The sequence below is a fragment of the Gymnodraco acuticeps genome, unplaced genomic scaffold (genome assembly GCF_902827175.1).
Source record: "Gymnodraco acuticeps unplaced genomic scaffold, fGymAcu1.1, whole genome shotgun sequence".
NCBI lineage: Eukaryota > Metazoa > Chordata > Actinopteri > Perciformes > Bathydraconidae > Gymnodraco > Gymnodraco acuticeps.
In genome coordinates this window covers 3,339,501-3,364,256 of record NW_022990441.1, presented here as the reverse complement: position 1 = coordinate 3,364,256, position 24,756 = coordinate 3,339,501, and the positions used below count along the sequence as shown (strand labels likewise).

Here is a 24,756-nt window from a genome sequence, read left to right as displayed (position 1 = left end):
TAGAAAAAACATACTCCTTTGTCTTCAATGTGATAGATGCAAATCATTTTTTTTCAAATAACAATTTCTCAACTCTCCAGTACCAAGGAAACACAAAAATAGTATGTTTAGAGCTGCACTTCTTACACAAATGGGCCACCTTTCCCCGAGCTGGTTAAACTTTAAACAACTTAACTTGATATACAAAATATACCAGGTCTATGCCAGGTGTAGATTAACCCAGAAGAGAAAAAAGAAGAATGTGTAATGCAGTTTTGCTTGCAGGCAGTCAACAACTTACTTCAAGACAGTAGCCTTGATAGACTACATTAGTTGATGTGGCCTTGTACGTGCATGTGCATGAAAGTAGTTTGGATTAGTTATGTTAGTTAAGTGTTTGTGTAGTAGATGATGATGTTAATGTCACCTTGGCAACAGTCTTATCTGGTCTCAGACATAACCAATGTAGACCTTCTGTTTTCTGGAGGCCTAATGAGAGTTTCAGAGGAATAAGGGCACAGTGTAGGTAATGGCACTCAAGTCCTATTATCTTTTACTTGAAAATTATCCAAAATACACAGACTAGAAAAAAAGAAAGAAAAGTATTCTTATTGAGTGCTACATACTGTTAAGTATTTAATCTGTTCTTGCTCTTTCAGTTGCATCTCTGTTTGGTTATTGAAATAATTCAAAGAGATGGAATCATCTTGGCTTTGCTAGTTTGATCTGGTCAATCTAATGCTGAACTAAATATGGATAATCCTCATGACTGATCTTAATAAAGTCTATTGTGGAAGTTCCCTTTCCTGAGTTTTAAAACATCCATATTGGATGTTGTAGTACTTAACCCAGCAATCCGGTCGTATAGTATATTATAAAGTAATTACAATATGAATCCCACTCATTATATGTAGCTTGGCTCATATGGGCCTTTAGATGAATGAGATGAGCTAAGTCTAGAAGGAAAGGGAACACTCTGAATAATAATAACCAAATATAAGATATTAATGTGTGGTAAAATATTTCTATTGTTTATTAATGACAATTTATAAATCTTAGTAGTCCCGGGCCTAAATCAATTATAAGAAGATTGAGCACAAGATGTTGTTGACGTCTTGTTTTCTCATAATGACAAATCGATAGCTTCCAAGAAGGGGCAGGGAAATTCAAACTGACATTCTTGTAATGCTATTCCTGCCATATATCTTTCTAACACTCACAAATGATTACTAGACAATAATCAGGCCTCGTTTTCAAAAGAATGAGCTGGTTCCTGTTGTTTATACGCAATTGTTCTTCGAAGCTGAAAGCCTTGCTTTTAATCATTGCAGGTTCAAATAAGGACATCAGTACCTGCATTTTTGAATGGAAGTATAGTTGTGTGTCTCTGCGATCATGCAAGAATGTTAACATTAATGCAGAGCTAAATATGAAAGCAGTCATACATAGCTAAATGTCAGTGTTCTAGGCTGCCCGCCAGTGTGTCTTGTAATAGTCAACCAAGTGACTCAGACGCCGCGCAGCAGTACAGTGAGATGAGTGAGGATGGTTGAACATTACTGAGGATGTAACATTCATGTATTCATGCAGTCTGGTGAATAAACACGTAGACTGACCATCGAAAGGGGAGCTCTTCATTTTCATGAGTTATAAAGCTGTCTAAAAGAAAAAATTAATCTCTCTGCTTACCCATTAATTAATCCACATTATCAATGACCAGTGTTGGGACTAACGCGTTACTGTAACGCCGTTATTTTTGGCAGTAACTAGTACTCTAACGCATTACTTTTTAAATTCTTTCACACACACATACGGGTTTTGGGCCGAGGGCGACACCGTACTTCCGGTATCAACCATTTCACGCGAGGTGCATACAGAATATCATAGTCGATTGCCTTAATCAATATAGTCAACTCTAAAATACCACATATATGCATTGGCATGATAATATTATTGTGACAAGTGGGGTATTCACCTGGTGTTTCCAGAAGATAGACGTAGATGCAGCCAAAATCGACCGAAGGCCACTTTTGAGGGTCGTAATTCCATACATTGTACATCCAACAACCCACACAGCTCTAGTTTACGCTGGTAACGACCTAGAGCACACCCCTCAAGTCCAGAGATGTAATCCGAAGACATGCAGCGATTTCTTCGGTCGTTAATTCAGAAAAAAAACCTAGTGCGCTCTGCCTGGCTACATTAGCTAGCTGTTTATATTAGCAATCGCCAGGATTTTTGCACCTCCAGAAAAATGGCGTCTTTATAAAAAAATATATGGCGCGCGTTGCATTGTGGGTAGCTGTGACGTCACTGTGTGTGAAAGAATATGGGACGGAAAACTTTTTCCAACTACCTGGAGAAAGAATATACAAAAATGGAAAGCCAGCTAATATCGATGCAATCCAGATTGCATATAAGGCATGTCAAGTTGATCAACAGATTGTATTATTCTCCAATGCAATAACAGTACTGAAATGAAGGCTATAAGGGCATTAATGGGAGACATTTTTAGCAAGTAACGAAAACGTTACTTTTCACAGTAACGCATTACTTTTGGGTGTGAGTAACTAGTAAAGTAACTGAGTTACTTTTGACATGAATTAACTAGTAATGGTAACTAGTTACTGAAAACCAGTAACTAGCACAACACTGTCAATGACTGATGTTAATCAAGCTGTTTGACCTTTTAATGTTTTTTATATTCTTGTCTTTTATACCTTTTTTTTAAAGTTGCTTTTATTTTGTGGTGTGTCATTGTTGTTTAAGCTTGTATCTACATTATAATAGTCAGGGCTTCAGCTGTTCAAATTTGCATGGCAATCATGCTCAAATGTTGAGCAAAGAGACTTTGTGCGTTCGAGGCAGAAGTGGTGTGGGGTGTGCAGATTGAAAGACGGAAGTGTTAACATATGAACAGTTTCTTTAAACCTACAGAATCAAACTGTTGTGACCCATGATTATCGACATGGTAGTTGCATAATACGGTGCAAGCATTGCTTTGCATATCTACAAAAAGACATATGTATGATAGAATAAATACAACATTTAGATATTTTGCTGCACAATAAGATCAGAAACTGTCCGCTAATGGAAGATATGCATTTCTCTTTTTCCATCTTCATCTTTTTTGCATAACTAAAAGCAGAAGTAGTGTGACAGACATCAAACAACTCTACAGGGAATCAATTCATGATACTCATGTATCAGACATCAGAGATTTGACACACTGAAAGCCCCAAAGCAAGAGTCTGTCAGGACATTTGAGGGCCTTTCTCACAGTCTTTGACTTTGTTGGTATTTCCATTTTGCATATTTTCTATCTGGGCTCTCTTATAATATTCTGTAGATAGGTTCTCTAATACAGAAAGGAGCTCTGTGATGCAAGACTCTTTGAATAATGTCTTTCTGATGTACAGAATGAAAATGCATAGTGGAGATTTCTTTACCAATCCTTGTAGTTTAACCTCTTGTTTACACCCTCTTTCTAACACAGTCTGTCTAACATTTCCCTCATCTACCTTACTTCTTTCAACGACTTGTCTCTAACTGAATCTTGTCTTCCCCCTCACATCCTCCCTTTCTGCAGGTGGTGCGCCTGTGCCAAAACCCCAAATTGGCTCTGAAGAACAGCCCCCCTTACATCCTGGACCTGCTGCCAGACACCTACCAGCACCTGCGCACCATCTTGTCTCGCTACGAGGGCAAAATGGAGACCTTGGGGGACAACGAGTACTTCCGGGTCTTCATGGAGAACCTAACCAAGAAGACCAAGCAGACCATCAGCTTGTTTAAGGAGGGCAAAGAACGCATGTACGAGGAGAACTCACAGCCCAGGTGAATACAACTACCTTAACAATAGTTGAAAGTATGTGATCTTGAAAGGAGAATGTGATAAAAATGGCTTGTTGACTTTCTTTAAAGACCCTTGCTGAAGGGTTAATTTGATCTGTGAATACTAGCTGCTGTATCATCACGATTTCACACATCAAATTCAATCAGTCTGAATAATTTTCGACTGTGAAGGCTCAGAGTGAATAATTGCACCCTGCCCCCAGGGTGCTTGTTGCTCAACATGTATCAAAACAAAAGCAATAAGGTGTTGTGGTTTGAGCATCTGTGGTCAGGATGGAGCCTAATCTACAGCTGCCTGTCACTTTGTTCCTGTGCCACACTATCTCTACCATCTTCTTGAACACGTAGATGGTAGCTTTATGTGTTCTTTCTTCTTTTTTGAAATCAAAATGTCTCTTTCTTTTCCTTTTACATTGAATAACCTGTCGCTGTCCCTCAGGAAACAGACACACACATGTTCTAGAAATAAGCAGTTTCCTTGTTTTAATATATGGGTATATTTGTGGAAGTGTAATTTGGTTCCCTTTTTGGCAAAATACCAAATTAAATAAAACTAAACATACATCAGAGGAAAAAACTAAAATAATCTTATACTGCAGACACAATGTTATTATCGTGCTGCTGGATGGAGCTGTTCTTCCCTTCTTCCTTGTACAACATAACATGCAATATGTACAATATATAATGAATCGGTAAGATACAGCTCATCAGCCTTGTCTTGGGAGTGATCATGATAGACAAGTAAATGTTATCCGAGTAAGGTTTTTCTCTATAACTGCCTCTGGGCGGTTGCTTCTCTAGCATGGGGTGAAAAAGATCATTTGCAAAAGATTTAAAACATTTCATTCTGTTTTCCATGGCGTCTTTTTCATCAAACTACCACGTAAGGATTTACCGTTACCGTTGTCCGGCAGTGGCTCAGTCGGTAGGGGCTTGGACTGGGAGCTGTAGGGTCGCCGGTTCAAGTCCCCGACCAGACCTAAAATATGGAGTGTGGACTGCTACTTGGAGAGGTCCCAGTTCACCTCCTGCCCTGCCGTGGTGCCCTTGAGCAAGGCACCGGACACCCCCCTGACTTCCATTGCTCCCCGGGCGCTGTACAATAGCTGCACACTGCTCCTAGTACTAGACTCCTGGGACTAGGATGGGTTAAATGCAGAGAACAAATATCACTGTGTGTGCTCTGCATGTGTGACCGTTAAAGAGGTTTTCATCCCTCCCAATTCTATTCATTCTATTGATTCACATTTTGACCATCAGAGTCGGCGTGAAGCCCTCTGTGTATCACTGTGTCTGATTCGAATGGGTCTTCTTACTGGCCCATGTCATGACTGGGAGATGTATCTTAAGACGTTGCAAGAGAACATCTGAATTCCTACAGACGTAAGTAAAGGCAGAGGGAAGCTTTAGGGGGTAATTAAGATGTTTGTAAAGCTGGTTGTGAGAGTCTGGTTTAACCTGATTCATGTGAGCAAAAAGTGACCTGGGAGTGGGCAGAGAGACAGGACGTTTTTGAACAAAGAAAATGTAGACTGTTGAAGAGGGGAGGTCATTAGTAGATTTCATAGTGTTCCTTATGTTCTATCCGAAAAACCTTAACATACAATACTACTTAAAACTGCTGGGCATTTAGTTCAGAGGTATCTTCCTAAGCTGCCGTCTTTTTGAACTCTTTCTTGTTCTTCGAAAATGTGGTAGTAGTATTATCCTACATTATGAATCATCATGTTGTTGCTCAGTTCCTCAGCGAGATTGTTCTTTCTCAGCTACCATATCAGTAGTCTTGCAAAGAGAAAAACCCCACACTAAAATGGAAGCAAGGGGAAGAGGAAGCTGTATTCACCATTGGTTGGTGGTTGATGTTTTTTTTATAGAAATGTAAACTATTGCTCTGCGAAAATGTATTTCATCATAATTTCTCTGAACCAAAAAGCTACATAGAAAGACATTCCTGGTGTATGCAGAGGAAACGCACACACACAGTAGCCAGGCAGTGCACACAAAGACTGATATTGTCTGTGTGGAGAAGGCAGTGGCAGTGACACTAACCAATGACGTTGAGCCGCTAGAGAGACTAGTATGTGGTTAGGCTTCAGCCGAGCTCAGCACATGGCTCAGACTGAAAAGTCGAGCAGTAAGGATAAAGATTATCTCACTGCCTGAATGCAGAAAGAATAGTTTGATAATACACTGCTTTCATTGTGTTTTTAATTCTGCCTTAATTCAAATATGAGAACACTGGCACTTATTATTTCCACCACTGTGACTTCAATCGGTATCAAAGCTTGATAGTTATCGACTCAAACGACAATGAACGGGACTCCACTGGGGCTTCTGGCTTTGTTAGAGTCCGAGTGAAGGATCTGAGCATTTCATGAGAGCCTAGAATGAAGCGTGGGTGGATATGCTGTGTTGTGATGCCGTACAGACTTCTCCGCTATGTCTTCCCAAGAGATTTAGAGCCTCTATTTATCTGGTCCCTCTCTCCCATATGTCCCACAGACTGTTTAGCTTGAGAGATGAAGATCTAGTGCAGTAAAAGCGTGCGTTGGTTTCTTTTCATGTTGAGCAACAGTCTTGACTACAAATCTATAATGTTTGTTCTTTAACATATGGTGGAGAAGAAGAAAGAGGATTCTATATTGTTCAAAGTAAAAGAGAGATAAAAGCGACGACTGTGAGCAAGACTTAATTATTAACACTGACGGCATTAACATACTCCGTCAGAATCAACAGATCAGTCAGCACTTCCTCCTTGTTTGCTTCACTTACTTCCCCTAATGGCTTACAAAGCACAAGTGAAACATTTTCTGGTGTCAGAGTTGACAAAAGACCCATACGGAAATTGGTTGGGTTTGCCTGACATTTTTCACTCAGTGTCACCGAAGTGACAAAAAGGGTTTATTTTTATTTATAGTTGCAAAAAACAATTATAAAATGTAACCGACCATTTATAGACCAAAAGGTAACAGATGTATTGATGTATTTCAGGTCAAGGTTCATACGTTTCTTCAGGTTTTGAATATTTGCTGAGACTAAAAATGAAATCAACTTGGACTAAAAAAAAAAGAAAAGATATTTGCCTATTAGGTTTAGTTAATTGTTCTGTGTTGAGATTTGTGAATGTCAAATTACTTTTAGCTTCTTGACAGCGGAATTTTCCTAAAGCCACATTGATAACATTTTCTTAAGAATCATATTTGTTAAACAATACACATTGTAAGGTTCCTGAGCCGAGTAATACAGCAGAAGGGTTGACCAATGTTCTCTCAGAAAAGCCCTTTAACACCCCCCACCCCTCCATGGGTCTAGCCGGATACTGCTTTGACCTCTCTGGGAGAGTCTGTTTGATCATCTTCCTGGGCTAAGCTGCCATTGCATCCTGACCACCGTCGATAGGTCCAGCTGGTCACAGGAAGTGGTGGGCGTATAGTTTGTAAGGTGACGCATCGGCACTGTGGGACAGTCTAAACTGCAGGAATTGACCTAGAATTGGTTTCTGACACCTATATTGTTGCTTGTCAAATACATTATGGCTGTTGGTGGCTTTGTTTTAAATCCCTGAATGTGTTCTTTACCAGAGCTTAGTGATGTGAACATTTTCACATCCTAATTTAGGTGTTTTCTTTGGAAAAAAGTGTGACATACTGTAAGATATGACTGTCCCGTATTGGCCTTTTTAAGCAACTTTTCAAATATGTCAGGTTTACAGAATTACATAACATTAAGGCTTATATTGCAGATACTGTGATACAATGTTAAACTTTTGTAAATGTGTTATGTTTGAGAAGGGAAACCCAATATGTTTGAAGAAAGAAAAAAAGTGTAACTTGCGGCAGCGATTATTAAGCTGGTAAAATGTTGTAATGTAAAGCGCTTGAATCCTTTGCACAATAGAAAAATGCATTCCAGACATGCTTTGGTGATATTACTACAATCGTCGGCAGGAACTACTTCTTCCAGCTTCTACTTATTCAGCCTTCTCTGCAGCTAATCTACTGTTCAGCCTTTAGTGTCCAATGCCAAGAAGAGCCTTTCACTAACAATGATTTGGATCCACTTTTTTATTCTCATCATGACCCTGACGAAGGCCAAAGGCAGAAATGGTTTGGTCTCACAATAAAAGTACTTAAAGGTGGGGTAGGTCATTTTGGAGAAACCAGCTCGAGTGCGCTAGAATTTGAAAATACACAGCCGGAAAAAGTCTGCCACTTCCTTCCAGAGCCCCTCCTCCAACACACACGAACGACACATGACCAATGAGGGCACGAGATAAGTTTCTGCACTGATGCAAGGCTGACGGGCAGGTAGGCCATCCAGTTACTTTAGCCGGGCCGGCTCAAACGATTGGTCGTGCTTTTTACAGTACTACAGCTTCCACAGATTACATTTATTTTAAGGATTTTTGTCAAAGCTCTTCAGATATTCATTGCTATCGGGATGTTAAGAGCATTCCATGGAATATAACAAAAAGTGTATCTCGAGCCGGTTTCTCAAACTTACCTACCCCACCTTTAACTTTGTAAATGCCAACTGTAGACGTGCAACAAGTGTTGCCAGAATTGTTACTGATTTAGACTCTTTTCACCCCTCTAAGCTCCTTGCAAGTAGGTGAAGTTTATCATTAATATCCATGTAACCTTTATATGTGTTTGTAGTTACTGCTGTTCAAAATCTGCATACTTGAAAAGTTGTAAAGAGATTTTTGAACACAGCAAAAACAGATAAGAGACTAATCATCTATGTTTTCCTGTACAATACCAAAATAACATGATCACATAACATAGTGGTGGTGAAAAGAGGCCTTACTCTCAGTAGGTCGGGATGTGTCCAAGGCCACCACACAGTTATTTTTGTATAACTTGTATCACAGCACCTGTCTGTCTGTACATTTGTGTTTTGGAAATAATTCATAAAGTTTATTTGATTTGTTGTTTGGGTCACATACTGCCAATGCTATTATTCCTAGAAAAGAAATGTTGACATTTGTTCGGCAGCTGTTTACAGTAAAGTCCTCCAGTGCCATCAATGGTTTATGTGGTCAAGCCTTTGTGGACAGAGAAAAACATGGCATTGTACGGTACAGTACCTCTGGTATTTGCAAATGTCATTTGCACCTATTCCTAAGTTGGTTCACAAAGAGAGCCTCGTCTTAAAATATGACTTCCTATTTTCTGTAAACGTACCTGATGTGTATGTGAAACAAAGGTCTGTCTCTGAGAGCACATGTGACATATCCTGACTTTGAATATCCAAACACCGATCTTATCACTATTGCTATAATACTGCAGGAAAGGCCTGTGTTTGTAGGATTGGGTGGGGCCATGAGGAAATGCAGCCGTGCATGACAATGATGTCAGATGAAATTGATTAAAGGAGGAAGTTTGCATGGATATCAATCATTCCTGCTTTATCAGCAGCTGCTGGGCTACATACCGTTTGATGAAGTAGCTGCTCCCACTCATGTTTCAAAACTAAATAGATTTCACCTGAACTCTCCCCACAGACTGTGTCCCCTGCCACCAAGCTGTCTAAATAACAAATGTTGAAGGGTATACAATGAGAAATGCTTACTAACTTCTTGTCAGTAAGTTGCTTATCTATTTGTGCACTTTACCAGTAAATACATTAGTTACGAATGTCCTTATTAAGAATCCACCTTCAAATGTTTGGCCTAGTGTAGTGCAGGCAGACATGAACAAAGTTTAGACTTTAGGCGTACGCATGGGCTTTGTCTGATCTTTAGATGCATTGCTCTTATTCACTGTAGCATATCCTTATATTGCAGTTATCCACCGTGCTCTGACACCATTCCTGTTCTCTGTATTCCCTTTCATCCTTCTTGGTTCACATCTCATGTACAAACCAAGTTGAGTCTATTGCCTCCCTTTGTGCTGCCACAGCAGTTCCAGTTACCCTCGCTATCAGCTGGCAATGGAAAACACATTTTATTCTTACTCTAGGTTCGGGTGTGCAGCTTCAATTACATTTGCCTCTACTTGTAGCTTGGGGCTATATGTGCAACTATACGCATATACACGCATGCATAAGTAGCAGAGCATCATGGGTATTTATGTCACTGCAGTATCACTAAGCAGCCGACTCATGTAGTCCTCACACTAGCAGATTATGGTGATTAGCATGATGCAACCCACTAGCTTATTTCCCCCGTGGGGTACAACAAGCACTTGCTGTTTATGCACAGAGATACATTAGCACAGATATAGTCAACTGTGTGTAGAGAGGATTCAGCTACAACATTGCCGTTTTATGTGTTTTACCATTTTTATTTTCTCCTTCGTAATAATCTGAGTCTAACTGGAAAGATATGAGCCATTTTATTTGGGGCTTTTTTTGTTTGTTATTCAGGAGTTATGTACGGAAGCAGTTACGTGTGTTGGGGTCATTGCTTAAGTGCAGTGTAGAGTGTGTGTTGTCATGGCTGTTACTAAGTGATGACTAGTGCACAAAAAAGAAGCCAGAATTTCAAACCCATAATTCACTGTTGGCTTGTACAAAATCTATGTCTATTTAATAGTCATATATGTTTGTTTAATCATTCACCACATTATTAAATTCAGTTTCCAAAATGGTACTCACCCTGGCCTAATGAAGCATGCACTCTGTTTGCAAAGGTGTCACTTTATAACCCGATTCTAAACTGGCATGCTTGAATGCTGGCAGCTTATAGTTTATCTTTTTAATGTGCATCAATATTTCCATTCAGTTGGAATAACTGTGGTGTAGCCTTCTATGTGCGACTTAGATCCGAGGCTATGATTGGGGCACAGTGTGAAAGCTTTGCATATGACCAGACCGGCAACTGCTGAAGTGATGGAAGTCACGTCACGTGTAGTAAATGCCCTTTCACTTAATCGCAGTGCTTTGACTGGAAAGAAAATTGTAATTGATCCTTAACCTTTCCGATTAGCAATATTCACAAGTGAGCCAGTGACAAAAACATTTTAGCAGACATCACGTTAAACACAATTTTGCAGCTCTATATTTTGACAATAATTCAGTGATTTATTCTCAGATTACATAAAAAAATAGTTCCAAAGTGCTCTTGTAATCAAAATACATAATAAACATGGGACTTGATCAAGTTGAGTTCATCTAATGAATACATCTAAATGTAGGTAGCTTTGTTGAAGGGCTCAGTTTGTGTTTGATCTGCATTTCCCTTTAAGCCTTAAGCAGGAAAGATAATACAGCTGTCCGATGATATTACAGCTACTTGTGACTCTGCCAATCCAGACAGGCTTTCATTCTGTAAGGTTGACCCATGCTTGCTGTGCTGCGGTGTATTAGCGCAGCACAGCGCAGTGCAGTGCTTGCTGGCTAGCTGCGCTACTTTATCATAGCCAGCAGGAAACAGGAAGGGAGCAGCCAGCTGCAAGGTCAGAGGTCAATCTATAGCATGAGGGGGATGGTGGACAAAACACTAGTGTTCAGAAAAAAGGGTTTGGCTTCTGGACGTGGTTAAGAATGAGTGAGGGATGAAAAAGAAAACTCTAAGGACATGTGGCAATCTGGAGAAGGTCAGCCAGCCATTATCTGTTTTCTGCTCTCGCCCATTGACTCTGCATTATCCATGTTGGCACAGCAGCTTAAAGAGCAGCACAGTTCTAGGAGCGCAGGCTGCACACACACACACACACACACACACACACACACACACACACACACACACACACACACACACACACACACACACACACACACACACACACACACACACACAGGGCTGATATTGTAGGATGAAGGGACATCAACTGAGAGACAGAAATATGCTAAAACAGATACCTGCTACATATGAGATAAGATTTGAATGTGGATCTTAGAGTTTTGAAATAATATTCAGCCTCTCTTTGTAAAGCACTCTTTCTTATGTGTTGACCAAAAAAACCAACAAAGTCTCATTCACTGTGCACATCTTGCGCCAGAGACAGCTGTGCCACCCTGTGAGCTTGATGCCAGTCAGACCAGAGTTGGCTTTCATATCCATTCTGTCTCTTGAGTCTGGTGGGCGCCGGATATGGGTTTTTTAAATTGCTGACGTTGATGTTTAGACAGGCTGGATGATGGCTCAGTTGAACCCCAGGTTCACAAAAACACATCCTTATTTCACACACATTTTTAAAGTTACGCAAATAAAAAATACATGTGTAGAAAAGCCTGGAATTGTGGATATCAAACTACTTGGCTGTGTGACCATTGTTTTGGATTGCATGTGGCACTTCACTTAAAGCTTCCTGTGCATTATGGTTGCTTGACTGCATGTCTTTAACCTAGACAGTTTATATTATGTTCCTAGTTTATTTAACAGGGGCTAAACACAACTTAAACTATAGATTTAATGCATATACAAATACTTATCTGTACATTTAATATTGAATGCCTGTTTGCCATTGTTGCAACATTTCCCTTATCTTTAGATCATAGTTGATATAGCTGAACTGGGTGGAACTGGTTGTTTCTAGTTCCTTCTCGCAGACCTTACTGAATGTTGCTCATACATGTTTTTAGACGGACCTCAAAAGATTGCCCTTTGGTCTGTTAAATACATGTAGAATCCAGCCAAGCTGCCTCTTCAGATCAAACATGTTTTCATCGCGCATATCGTGCCCACAGAAACTTTGACCCACAGTAAGCATCTCCAAACATATCATTAGCATATGTGGGTGAATTAGAAATGGGATTTAATGGTGGGTTTGAAGAGCAGTCATTTATAAAAAAGTCTCAAGTAGCCTCCATAAATGTTTCAAGCTCACAGACGGGGGGAGTGAATAAATGGTTCATAAGTTAGCAAATAAACTAAATGTGGAAATGCAAGGTTTTAGTGAGAAGATATGAATTCTGCGTGTAAACTGAAGAGACGCCTGTCTTCCCAAGAATACCTCGTAGATGAAAGCAAAGCAGCGGTGGGGTGGAGAAAAGCACAGGGTTAGAAGGGGTTGACGGGAGACTGGATCTGACTGCAGCTTTTAGGTTCAGTAGGCCAGTGAGGCTGGAAAGCAGAAGAAACAGAGGAGGACCTCCTGCTGAGATGACAGCTTCTAAAGAAAACACTCAGACATGCAGTGTCACTAACGCTCTGTGATGACACTGAAAAGAAAAGACTAACACCAGCACCTCGGGGGAAAGAGCCGGCAGAAGTTGAAGGTCTCATTTTCCACATTGCATCACTAATGAGGGTTACCCTTGCTTCAAAGACACCCTGCATCTGGCTTCAAGTCTTTTTCTGTACATTCAAAGTGGGTAGAGCTGTTCAAAGGATTAGACGTCCATCAGTGTTCACTGTTTAGTATCATGTACTGCTGAGAGGGTACAAACACACTTTAAATGCAGTTTAGGAGCTTTGCATTTCTTTTTTCGGGTGCCTTTCTGCTCCCATCTGAGGTAAACTATCACACAAAGGCTCTCAATGTACACTCATTTGATTCATCCATCTCCAGTCACTGTCCTCCTCACTCATTGACTCTTTCCAATTCCCCCCAGCACCACTCATAGGGTGCGTAGTGTAGGGCAGCTGCAGTGTAGCCACGCTTTCATAGCTGTCTCTCTTGTGCATGTCAATTCACTCTGCCCGGCAGCCAAGCACAATCTCCCTCTGTGCTGCCTCATAAATCATGTCTTTCTCAGCAAAACACTTCTAATGCTGCAATGGGGTGCAGGGTCATAGTGACATTGTGCGGCTTCCTTCTCTCGATTTCCAGTCTCCTTGTTCTTGGTATCCTACCCTCTCAATTTTTTGTTGATTTATACTCTTCACCTCATCCTATCCTGTCATCTTTCTTTTTGTCTCCTACTATTCAACCCTCTCCTCTTCTCTGTGGAATTAGAGTTGTATGACAATTTCACAGCTTCCACATCTCTATCACTCTTACATTGTATGTGAGTGTCTGTGTTATCTGCTGTGTTGCCTTCCTGGACTTGTCATTCTTTAATGTTGAAGCAGCTGTGGACGGGTATCAGACGAAAGAAAGCCTCGAGGGAAATGTCTTTATTTCATACTTCATCATTTTGAAACTATAACCTGATGCCTGTATGGAAGTGAACGGTCTCCATTTGAAACTCTTTTTTAAAGGTTAAGCATTCACATGGTCTCCTCACATGGTTGTCGGAACATAATTGAAGAGTCGATGAGTTTGTCTTGTGGAAAAACAAGTACTGTCGAGCCTATCATATGTTTATTTTTCTATTGTGGGCTTTTGAGCGGTATAACGACTATGACCACTTGCGCGTTGCACCAAAATGTGCAGCAATTCCCCACACCAAGGCCAACCTACTACTACCAGAACCAAAAATCTTCCCGGGGGGCATGCTCCCCCGGGAAGATTTTTTTATTTTAAATGTTGAAGTTAAAAGCATCAATCTGGTGCACTTTGAGAGCAACATTAAGAGATCTATGGATACATCTCTCAACGCCCATATGAATCTTTATGGATATTTTACAAATCACTCTCCTTTCAAACTGTATTCTTGTTTATTAATAACAACTTTTTTTTTACTGTCATATAGTATTTTATACCTGTTTACTTTATTCTCTTATTTTTTTTATAATGATCATATAAAGATGTGCCTTTACCTCACTGGTTGGAGAAAAAGCTTCTTATATTCGTTAGCATAGCAAGCTAACCAGATGCTAATAACAGCAAAGTTATTGACTGTATGATCAGTATGACGGATGAACAGATCGCCACTGGGCTTTCAACTAAAGACACAGCCACACAAAAAACTGCGGCATATGTACGGCTCCTTATGGGTACTGACACAGCTGACACAGAAAGCGACGCAGGTTCTGGTCCAGGCTCTCGTCATCTCACGCCTAGACTACTGCAACTCCCTCCTGGCTGGTCTACCTGCATGTGCCATCCGACCTCTGCAGCTCACCCAGAATGCAGCGGCTCGTCTGGTCTTCAATCTTCCTAAATTCTCCCACACCACTCCGCTCCTCCGCTCCCTTCACTGGCTTCCGGTAACTGCTAGAATCCACTTCAAGACACTGGTACTTGCTTACCATGCTGCGAATGGATCTGGCCCTTCCTACATCCAGGACATGGTTAAACCGTACACCCCAGCGCGTGCACTACGCTCTGCATCAGTCAAACGACTCGCTGCGCCCTCGCTGCGAGGGGGACCCAAGTTCCCATCGGCAAAAACACGTGGGTTTGCTGGCTCCAAGATGGTGGAATGAGCTCCCCATTGACATCAGGACGGCAGATAGCTTGCACATCTTCCGGCGCAGACTGAAAACTCATCTCTTTCGACTCCACTTCGAGCGTTAGAACTATTAACAAAGCACTTTTATACTAATAAAGGACTGGCTTACCTAAAGCCAGTTGAGTAGCACTTGAAATGTTTTTGCTCTATGAAGCCTGATGTACTTATATGATTCTGTTTTCTTCAAGGTTGTGTCTTCCTGGTCGAATGTACTTATTGTAAGTCGCTTTGGATAAAAGCGTCAGCTAAATGCAATGTAATGTAATGTACTGACATTTGTGAAGTCCCGGCCCGGAGCGACGTCCTGGTGCTCGCCGGCAGCTCTAAACCCCTGTCGGACGAGAGATATACCACGTGATGACACGTTAGGCTCGTGTTGTATTCAAGGACCCTGACCTTGGCCAGGAAAAACAGGCACTCGCTTGTTTAATTCTTTTGCGGTCTAGATTTCTTAATTTGTTTTCTTTTTTGCGTGAGTTACCTCGAGGGCCGTATCAAATTGTCTCGCGGGCCGTATACGGCCCGGGGGCCGGAGGTTCCCCACCCCTGCTTTAACCCTTCTCTTGCGTTAGGTTAGACCCCCCTTCCCATGCTATTTTTGGTCAATATTGACCGGTGTGTTTTGCACAGTGATATCTATGGAACCCCTTATCCAATTTTGATGGTTGACATCTCATTTGAACAGTCCAAGCAAGTAGAATCAAGGGATGACAGACAGAATGACACCAGGGGTGAATTTCATATTATTTTTGGCAGTAAGTTCAAAGATAGTGCTTATTTTACATTACTGTATATTATAAAAATGCTTGCCATGTAGGCTGTGTTTACTGGAGATGGAAATGCTTTAGTTAGTGTTGTAGCTGAGATTCTTCCCGTTCCATTGATGTATGTATTGATTTGATACAAGCAAGCCAGTGTTTCATGTCATGGTCCGGACCCACCGGTGGGCCCATCAAGTTCAGCATTCACTGTGATGAATATAAAATAAGACACTGATACTGTTTTCCTCAATGAACATTTATTGAAAGAGAAATATACCATAACAGAACATGTGTGTGCGTGTGTTCATAGTTGAACATAGTTGGCAATGCAAAATGGTGGAATGTCACCTTAGGCTCCTCTCCCTCAGGGGCCTCTATCTCAGGGGCCTCTATCTCAGGGGCCTCTATCTCAGGGGCCTCTCCCTCCTCTCCCTCAGGTGCCTCTTCCTGGTCTGTTGTAGGCTCATAGTCTGGATCGCTGTTGTCTTCCATTTCTGAGACATCTTCCTCTATCTCCTCTTCATCTGGTTCAATCTCCTCTTCATCTGGTTCAACAATGTGTCCAGAGCCCCTCGTACAGAAAATTGCCTAATCGGTTGCCTGCTCATTGTGTCAATGAGTCAAATGTGAGCAAGGCACAAATATAACTGCTTGAGAGCCAGTAAGGGAGGCGCATTTAGCGCGAGAAAGTGAGACGTTTGTGTTTCTCGAGGGGCACAGAGCTCTCACCTGTGAGAAGGTGTGATACATTGTATCATACAGTGCGAGAAAGGGAGAGGTTCCTGTAACGTGTGTGTGTGTGTGTGTGTGTGTGTGTAGATGTTTTCCATCTGCAGGATGAACATAATACACTCATACCCATTCATTTTCTATGGCGGTCAATTCTGACCAAAAACATCATGGGTGTTTCACTGTTGAATAAATCACTCAAAATTCAATGCAAGTGGTGATCATCAAGTGTATATGTTCAGAGGCTTAGTGTGGAGGATAACATAAGGTATTGGGGCAATTGGATGAAAAACACAATATTTATGATTAAAACAAAAGTCATTCGGTCACTTTTGACCCGAAACGCAAGAGAAGGGTTAAACTGTTGTACGGGCTGATGGCACTGCGGCCACATTGCAAAGATAAATGCGGGAACTCTCTCACACTCCCCTTTGCTTTTGACTTCCTCAGGAGGAACCTCACCAAGCTGTCGTTGATCTTCAGCCACATGCTGGCGGAGCTGAAGGCCATCTTCCCCAATGGTCTGTTCCAGGGTGACAACTTCCGCATCACCAAGGCCGATGCCGCAGAGTTCTGGAGGCACGCCTTCGGGGACAAGTGAGACAAACTCTATATATCTTTTCAGACATTGAATATAAATATTACCCGAACTGGCATCCTGGAACAATATGGGATTCCTCAAGAAAATACGAATTAAAAACAACTAATCACTACATTGAAATAATATTGAAGAGGCATCTGATAGCAATAGTTTCAGCGTCAGTAACAAGTATCTTCTTTAGAAAACCTATTGGGTTATTGAATACAGAACTCTTTCGACTAAAGTGTGTCTTTCTGACAGGTCCTTGAAATGTAATCAGACACCCATGTTCTATACAATCACAGATATTTAACCTAATTAGTCAAGTTAATTGAGAAAATTGGTTTTATGCAAATGTGTCCTACAAAAGGAATCCAGCCATGTGAAACAACAACACTTTTAAATCTGGGTTTTCCCAATACTACATTTTTTTTTTTTTATTTGATGTCAAGATCTGCCAGTTTTTCCTTTTGGAGCATTAGTTAGCCACATTGCTGACAAGTAGCATGAAATGGCTAGTTTTTTATCGTCCGATACCATATCCCCCACTGCATCTTTAAAGCCGAGCATGCTTCAGCACAAGACGTCTGTATTGTTGTCAGGATAAAAGACATTACGTTGTTTAAAGGGGATTTCGTCATGGTTTTCTTTTTGTGTGTTACAGGACCATTGTGCCTTGGAAGATATTTCGTCAGTCTCTCCATGAGTTTCATTCTATCAGCTCAGGACTGGAGGCCATGGCCCTCAAGTCCACCATCGACCTCGCCTGCAACGACTACATCTCTGTCTTTGAGTTTGACATCTTCACAAGGCTATTCCAGGTATTGAACACACACACACACACACACACACACACACTTGGCACTGATGTATTTGTCATAGTTACTGTCTGAGATGATGAAAGAGAAATATGTGCTATGAAAGAGGGTGATTGAGAAGACGGAGAGTAATTAATAGCATAGTCTATAAGCCGTTGTCATGGAAACTAATATCATATGAGAAGCGCATAATGAACTCAAACATATTTGTCACTTTTTGGATTACTCTATCAACTTGTTAGCAGGATGACTGCTGACTTGTTCACGCTGTCTGGTGGGACGGAAGTTCTTGCATCGTCTCTGCTCGCACATTACAGATGCAAAATGTTTGGCAATTATTTGGTCCTCTCTTTGTGATGGCTGTTGTCACTTAAAAAGGCACAGGCAGGTCTAGGGTTTCCAGGTGGTGATAACACTAAGGAGCATCCTCAAGGACAGTCATTATGTGTCATGTTATCATTATAAGATATCCTTTTCTTAGTGTCAGGTGAATAATTAATAGCAAGGTTGACCATTTGTGGTATAATTCCCAAACAACATTGGCACTCTAGAGCGTCACAGATTATCTCCTACAGTTTTACTTTGCCTAAACCTGATACAATGTTGTAGTTAAAGGACCAAACTACTCCCATACACACATAGAATTGGGCATCATTGTGAAATGTAGGGCTGTAAAAAGGGTTAGGGGAAATGGAGGGGGGAGGATGGCTATATTAGCATTATCTCCAGAGCTTATCTATTATATTTAGTGCAAGTGTTTTATAACAGAATTATAATAAACACTTCTATGGGAAACATTGATGTTGTATACCATATCATCTGTAAACCACTGTTAACTTGCTGTGTTTTAATTTGTATTATCTAAAGCATCTTGCGTCATATCTGGCTTGCAGTAGTGTGTGTTGCTCATTCCCCTCAGTGATATTATCCCAGGCTAAATGTGTGCACAGCACTGATCGGCTTAATGAAGCCTAAACAGATTACAGACATTTCCTATGACCCTCCCTCAAACAGAAAAAAAAACCTCCTCTAAATGTCCTCAAATACAGAATAGGAAGTGAGCCTGTGGCCATTTTGAGCTCTGTCCTTGATATGCAGTACACTGGAGATGAAATGATGCTTTTTTTAAATATTGCTATCGGCCCCTTCAAATGTTTCATACAGTATCTTTAGGCTCAATGATCTGGGGGTATTATCAACAGCTCTCATGTAGTGTGAACAGATCATCTAAAAATAATGTCCAAATAAGAGGCGACTGAAAAAGAATTGTGCAGCTACATTACGTAGTCACATAAAGTCAGTTAGTCAGAAGCACCCTGCTGTTTAGTAAACCCTGATACTTGTCTGCAATTACACTAAAAAGAGAGATAAGATACAAAATGTTAAACTTGAGTCCATCAAAGGAGTCAGTTTTGATTTGTTACTTCCTTTGGGCAAAAAGTATAAATAACCAGATTAAATGTGTGCAAATATGTTGGAAGTGCACGGGGAACAGAATAGTCCCTCTTTGTGATTAGCTTGTACCGTGCCCTTGCAATTCTTTTTGTAGGTGGTGTATGTGTAATTCTACTTCCTTTCACACCAGACTAACTGTGAAAACATCTTCTCACGACCACACTCTATGGAGTTGTATGAATTATTTGACTATTTTTGCTTCAAGCCTCGTTATCTTGGTGGTTTTTAAAGAAAGAAAAAAAGTGTTCTGCTTTACATACATTATGGGAAGCAGCCTGCGTATTTCCCTTTAATCTTCCTCATTATGTGGCTCCAGATGGTACCAAGTTAGCTGCATGCTGTTTAAAGTGCTCCAAATTCAGCTTTAAGTAGCATTTTACTCTGCTTGACCCAGGTAGTTTCCAGTGTCATCCGTAACGCAGTTTATCTCCATTACTCTGCTCATGTTGTTATTGCTGTGTCGATTCACTCACGTATCAACTGAGTGAGTACCCTCTCTTTCTCCTGTGTGTGTGTGTGTGTGTGTGTGTGTAGCCTTGGTCGTCCCTGCTGCGGAACTGGAACAGCTTGGCAGTTACTCACCCCGGCTACATGGCCTTCCTCACATACGATGAGGTCAAAGCGCGGCTGCAGAAGTTTATCCACAAGCATGGCAGGTGAGATATCAAGAGACATGTGAATGCACACACAGACACATCCTGTCACACCATCTAAATAAAGATGTGGTGTCATTTAGTGCTTATTGGTGTGTGGTGTCCTCCCATTTACTTTAAATATATAGTTTAAGGTCCATTATCAACTTCTATCAGCACACTGTGAGCTGTGTTTGCATGTCATGTAACCACGTTCATGTGATTATAGCGGCAACAGCTTGGTTGTGGTATACCGAATCTCCAATGTCCTACATTTGTCCCTGCTGAAGAGACATGTTCCGCATGTGTTAGTGTGTGGGGGTGTATACCGTACACAGCCTAATACATCATCAGTTTTACCTAAGGCAATAATGCTATCATACACACATGCAACTTATCATGGTTTAGGCTTTGTAGATAAGGCACAAGTTCATCGTGTGTGTGTGTGTGTGTGTGTGTGTGTGTGTGTGTGTGTGTGTGTGTGTGTGTGTGTGTGTGTGTGTGTGTGTGTGTGTGTGTGTGTGTGTGTGTGTGTGTGTGTGTGTGTGTGTGTGGTGTGTGTGTGTGTGTGTGTGTGTGTGTGTGTGTGTGTGTTGTGTGTGTGTGTGTGTGTGTGGGTGTGTGTGTTGTGTGTGTGTGTGTGTGTGTGTGTGTGTGTGTGTGTGTGTGTGTGTGTGTGTGTGTGTGTGTGTGTGTGTGTGTGTGTGTGTGTGTGTGTGTGTGTGTGTGTGTGTGTGTGTGTGTGTGTGTGTGTGTGTGTGTGGCATTTTGAAACTCATAATTACAGCCTTCTGTTTGTATTATGGGTAAAGCACTTGGTCCACATCCAAACTAAACGTAGAGACTATCAACAACACTACTTTCTCCATTTGTGCACTTAGTGTGTTGATGTTCGGATCAGGGGGTCACAGGTTCAAACCCCACTGCAGTCAGAATGTCGTTGTGTCCCTGGGCAAGACACTTGTAACATGTAATTAAATGAACTGGCCTTTTCTTAAAGGTGTTTAAAAACTCCAGATTTTTTTTATTTGGTCATTTCCTGATACAACATTCTCAACTTAAAAACAAGGACATAAAACATGTTGAGCACAGGGAAGAGTGGCTGCATGTCTTTCCAGACTGATGCCGCCTCTTGAAGCCACAGCTCCAAATGGTTTTTGGTGGTTAAAAAACACCACAGGGAACATTTTAAGCAGCATAATTATAAAACGCAGACATCACACCGTGTCTTTGTTTGATGATAAATAATAGGCAAAGACCCTCAAAACCCACCACTGCTCATCCAATTAAAAGATAAATACATGTCTGTGGGTGCCCTCTCTCCATATGATTCTGCCAATACAATAAATCCAGGTTACAAATGATTATTTTATTTAAATGTTTTTTCCGATTCAAACCATATTAGTCTTATTGATATGATTTCTCATCTTTTTAACTTTTTTGTTTGTTTGTTGTTCAGTCTGAACAAACATTTGACATTCCCATGCATTATTCAGCTTGCATATTTGCTCTTTTACCTACTTTATCTCACTCAAATGTACAGGCATACTTGAAACTTGTTTCTAAGTGAACTCGATGTACACCCTCCTGCGGGGACTGAATTCAATGATCTGTACATTTTACATAATTGTTTACATTGGAACTAAGCTGAAAACCAATGAGCACAATATGTGGCAGTAATACAGTATCTCTATTTGATTGCCCTTTGTCTGTGAAACAAATATCGACAACACTTTAGCATGTCTTCTTTCTCATGTCTTCCGTCTCATTTCTGATGTTTCCTCCTCAGTTACATATTCCGACTGAGCTGCACCCGGCTGGGCCAGTGGGCCATCGGTTATGTGACCGCAGATGGAAACATACTCCAGACCATTCCCCACAATAAACCGCTCTTCCAGGCCCTGATAGACGGCTTCAGGGAAGGATTGTAAGTCCATCTGCTATTTGTTTGACACACTCATATCAGCAATTGTTCTGATCATTGTCACCCTTAACTCTGCTCTCTGTAACTGGGTCTTTTTTTTGTTTTAATAAATGATCTATAAGTTAAGCTTCCTGTCATATGCAGAACTTCTCTTTTTTCTACCATGTCTCTTTTTCTTTCTTCTTCTCTTCCCACAAAGCATGCATCTCTGTTTAAAGTATGTGTTTATGCTTTCCCCGCCACAATGATTCTGCCTTTCAGCTCTCAAACAATCCAGCCATATCATATTGCCTGTTCCCATCTTTGCAGCGTTATCATAACCAGAACTGAACTGTTGGTCATGAAATGCATCTTTTCATGACAGTGCTGATTATTTTTGTTTAATGAAAGCTATGGTTGGCTTGCTCACACCTGTAATCAATACAGTATATCGCCTGCATCTACAAACATTTATCAAATAGTAATTATACCATCTGGCCCATTTATAAAATAGTCACGTACTCTACATGCATCATCCTCTCTGTGCTGATATTAAAATGCCCAGTGAACGACTGAACAGATGTTTTCATGCAGCAGCCTGTTGGATATACATGAAGTATAATCATATTGACTAATTATGGGGCTGACTTTTAAATAAAAATGCCTTGAAATACCCAAGGCTACTGTGCTTAACTTCTCATTTTGTTATTCCCCAGCTATTTATTCCCAGATGGTCGGACCCAAAACCCAGATCTGACAGGACTGTGTGAGCCTTCACCTCAAGACCACATCAAAGTCACACAGGTCAGAGCAGCGTGCTTCTGGATCTTCTTCTTTAAAGTCTTACGGCCCGTCCACACGGCGGCGTGCGTTGAAGCTTCAACGCTTCTGCCCATTCACTTTGAATGGGGTGACGTCACGCTTTGCCGAACTGCATTGTGGTTCCGTCGCTTCGCTTTGCTCGCGTTGCTCACTTCAAAAGTAGAGCAATGTTCTACTTTTGAAGCGTCAGCCAATCAAATCATAGGCCAGTACAAGCTCTAGCCAATCAAACCGCGTGCTTGTGTGTCCAGGGCGGGAGATTCATGTGATTGGTTGTTGGTCGAGTTTCAGACACGCCCACCAGCAAGCTTCAACGCACGCCGCCGTGTGGACGCTGCGTCATACATTCTCACTGACCTTTGGCATTTACGGACAAATAGCTTAGATACACATAAAGATCTTGGTTGAAAAAAATATATTGATGTTACCGTCTAGTGCATGACCAAAAGGAAGCAGAAGTAAAAGTCATGACAAAAAACACCGCACAGGAACTAAGTTAGTCATGGGTGAGTATAGCTGACTCCTTTTAACATATAGCCATTTTTGTATGTCTGACATCTATATTTAAGAAATAATATACTATGTATTAAAAATAGGTTCTTCACTGTGACGAAAAGCCACAGCTCATTTAAATGAGGTAAAGGTTGCAGAAGCCTAAATCATTCACATAGACAATTATGATATATTAAAATACCAACATTTAAACTTTATATTTTGGCTTTCATTTGAAGTCATCTTCTTTAATGTCATCTTATTTCAACAGTGTTTCCAAAGTCATACACTGATTGAACATTGCATGAGCTACATTTTCATACATAAAAAGAAATATTGCTGCATTTAAGAATGTTTTTTATAGTTCAAGCTTTTGTACTGTTGTCAACGCGAGCTTCCTCTTGTTAAGAAGAATAGTAAACCCCATCTGTCTTTCAAAATGTAGCACTGTCATCACATTGAAGCACGCATCATGTTTACTGCACAAGATTCAACTGTAAATTGTGAAATATCTTTAAACAACCCTTGGGCTTTCATGTCTTCTCAAGGGTTTGAAAACTTGTTTATGAACAGAACCCTTTTGCTTGAGCACAGGACTGAAACTAAAAATACGCCCCCACATTTTTTAACTTGGCTCCAGATCCTTCCGGGCTCTTTCGAAATGATCTCAGATGGTGTTAGTATCGTATGATGTTACTGTGTTTTGGCACCGAAAACTCATAGTTGTCTCATTTTTCCCCTTAGGAGCAATATGAGCTGTACTGTGAGATGGGCTCTACGTTCCAGCTGTGTAAGATCTGTGCCGAGAACGACAAGGATGTGAAGATCGAGCCCTGCGGTCATCTCATGTGCACCTCCTGTCTCACCGCCTGGCAGGTAAGAGTGGGTGGACAGGTCTGTGTGGGTGTTTCGCTTCAAGTGAAGTGTCACACCTCATACCTGTTGAGAGGAACACTCACCAAGTGTTTTTCTCGGCAAACGTGGCGGACATATAAAAACACATAACCCCCTTTCATCTCTGTGTCCCATAACATCTGCCTTTGTGCTTTTGTTACAGGAGTCGGAGGGTCAGGGAACAGGATGTCCCTTTTGTCGCTGTGAGATTAAAGGTACGGAGCCCATTGTTGTGGATCCTTTTGACCCCAAGGACAACAGCGGGGGCTCCTGCAGGGGCATGTTCGGGGCTGAGGGGGCTCCGTCACCCAGCTATGACGAGGATGACGACGACAGACTTGAAGACCCCCACCTCATGATGAGCAAACTCGCCTGTTCAAAGGTAATACTGTGGGAAGACCTTAACTTTATTAAGAAAAAAAGTTATATCAGTTTCCCTCAAGTTTCCAGTCATGGCACCTCAAGAGTTGATCAAATGTTGCGTTGGTTTGATGCCCTCAGCGCGCCTCCTGGGTTTCTTCTGTCTTCGTATCTTATCTGTCTTTGAGAGACCCATCTCTCTACAGATGAAATACTCCCTGCCTCGCCCTTTTCATATTTTCTGAGATTC

At 41.2% G+C, this 24,756-nt stretch overlaps 1 protein-coding gene across 3 annotated transcripts in view; it reads left to right on the top strand.

Annotated features, from left to right (window-relative positions):
- cbl (Cbl proto-oncogene, E3 ubiquitin protein ligase) overlaps positions 1-24,756 on the top strand; it is a 37,872-nt gene that overhangs the window by 2,552 nt on the left and 10,564 nt on the right. For all 3 annotated transcript variants that reach the window (XM_034225524.1, XM_034225523.1, XM_034225522.1), the window contains exons 2-9: positions 3,569-3,816; positions 17,001-17,147; positions 17,795-17,951; positions 19,938-20,059; positions 21,825-21,962; positions 22,655-22,742; positions 23,997-24,128; positions 24,310-24,528. In XM_034225524.1, the coding sequence (XP_034081415.1) occupies positions 3,569-3,816; positions 17,001-17,147; positions 17,795-17,951; positions 19,938-20,059; positions 21,825-21,962; positions 22,655-22,742; positions 23,997-24,128; positions 24,310-24,528 (1,251 nt within the window). The remainder of the gene's footprint in view (positions 1-3,568; positions 3,817-17,000; positions 17,148-17,794; positions 17,952-19,937; positions 20,060-21,824; positions 21,963-22,654; positions 22,743-23,996; positions 24,129-24,309; positions 24,529-24,756) is intronic.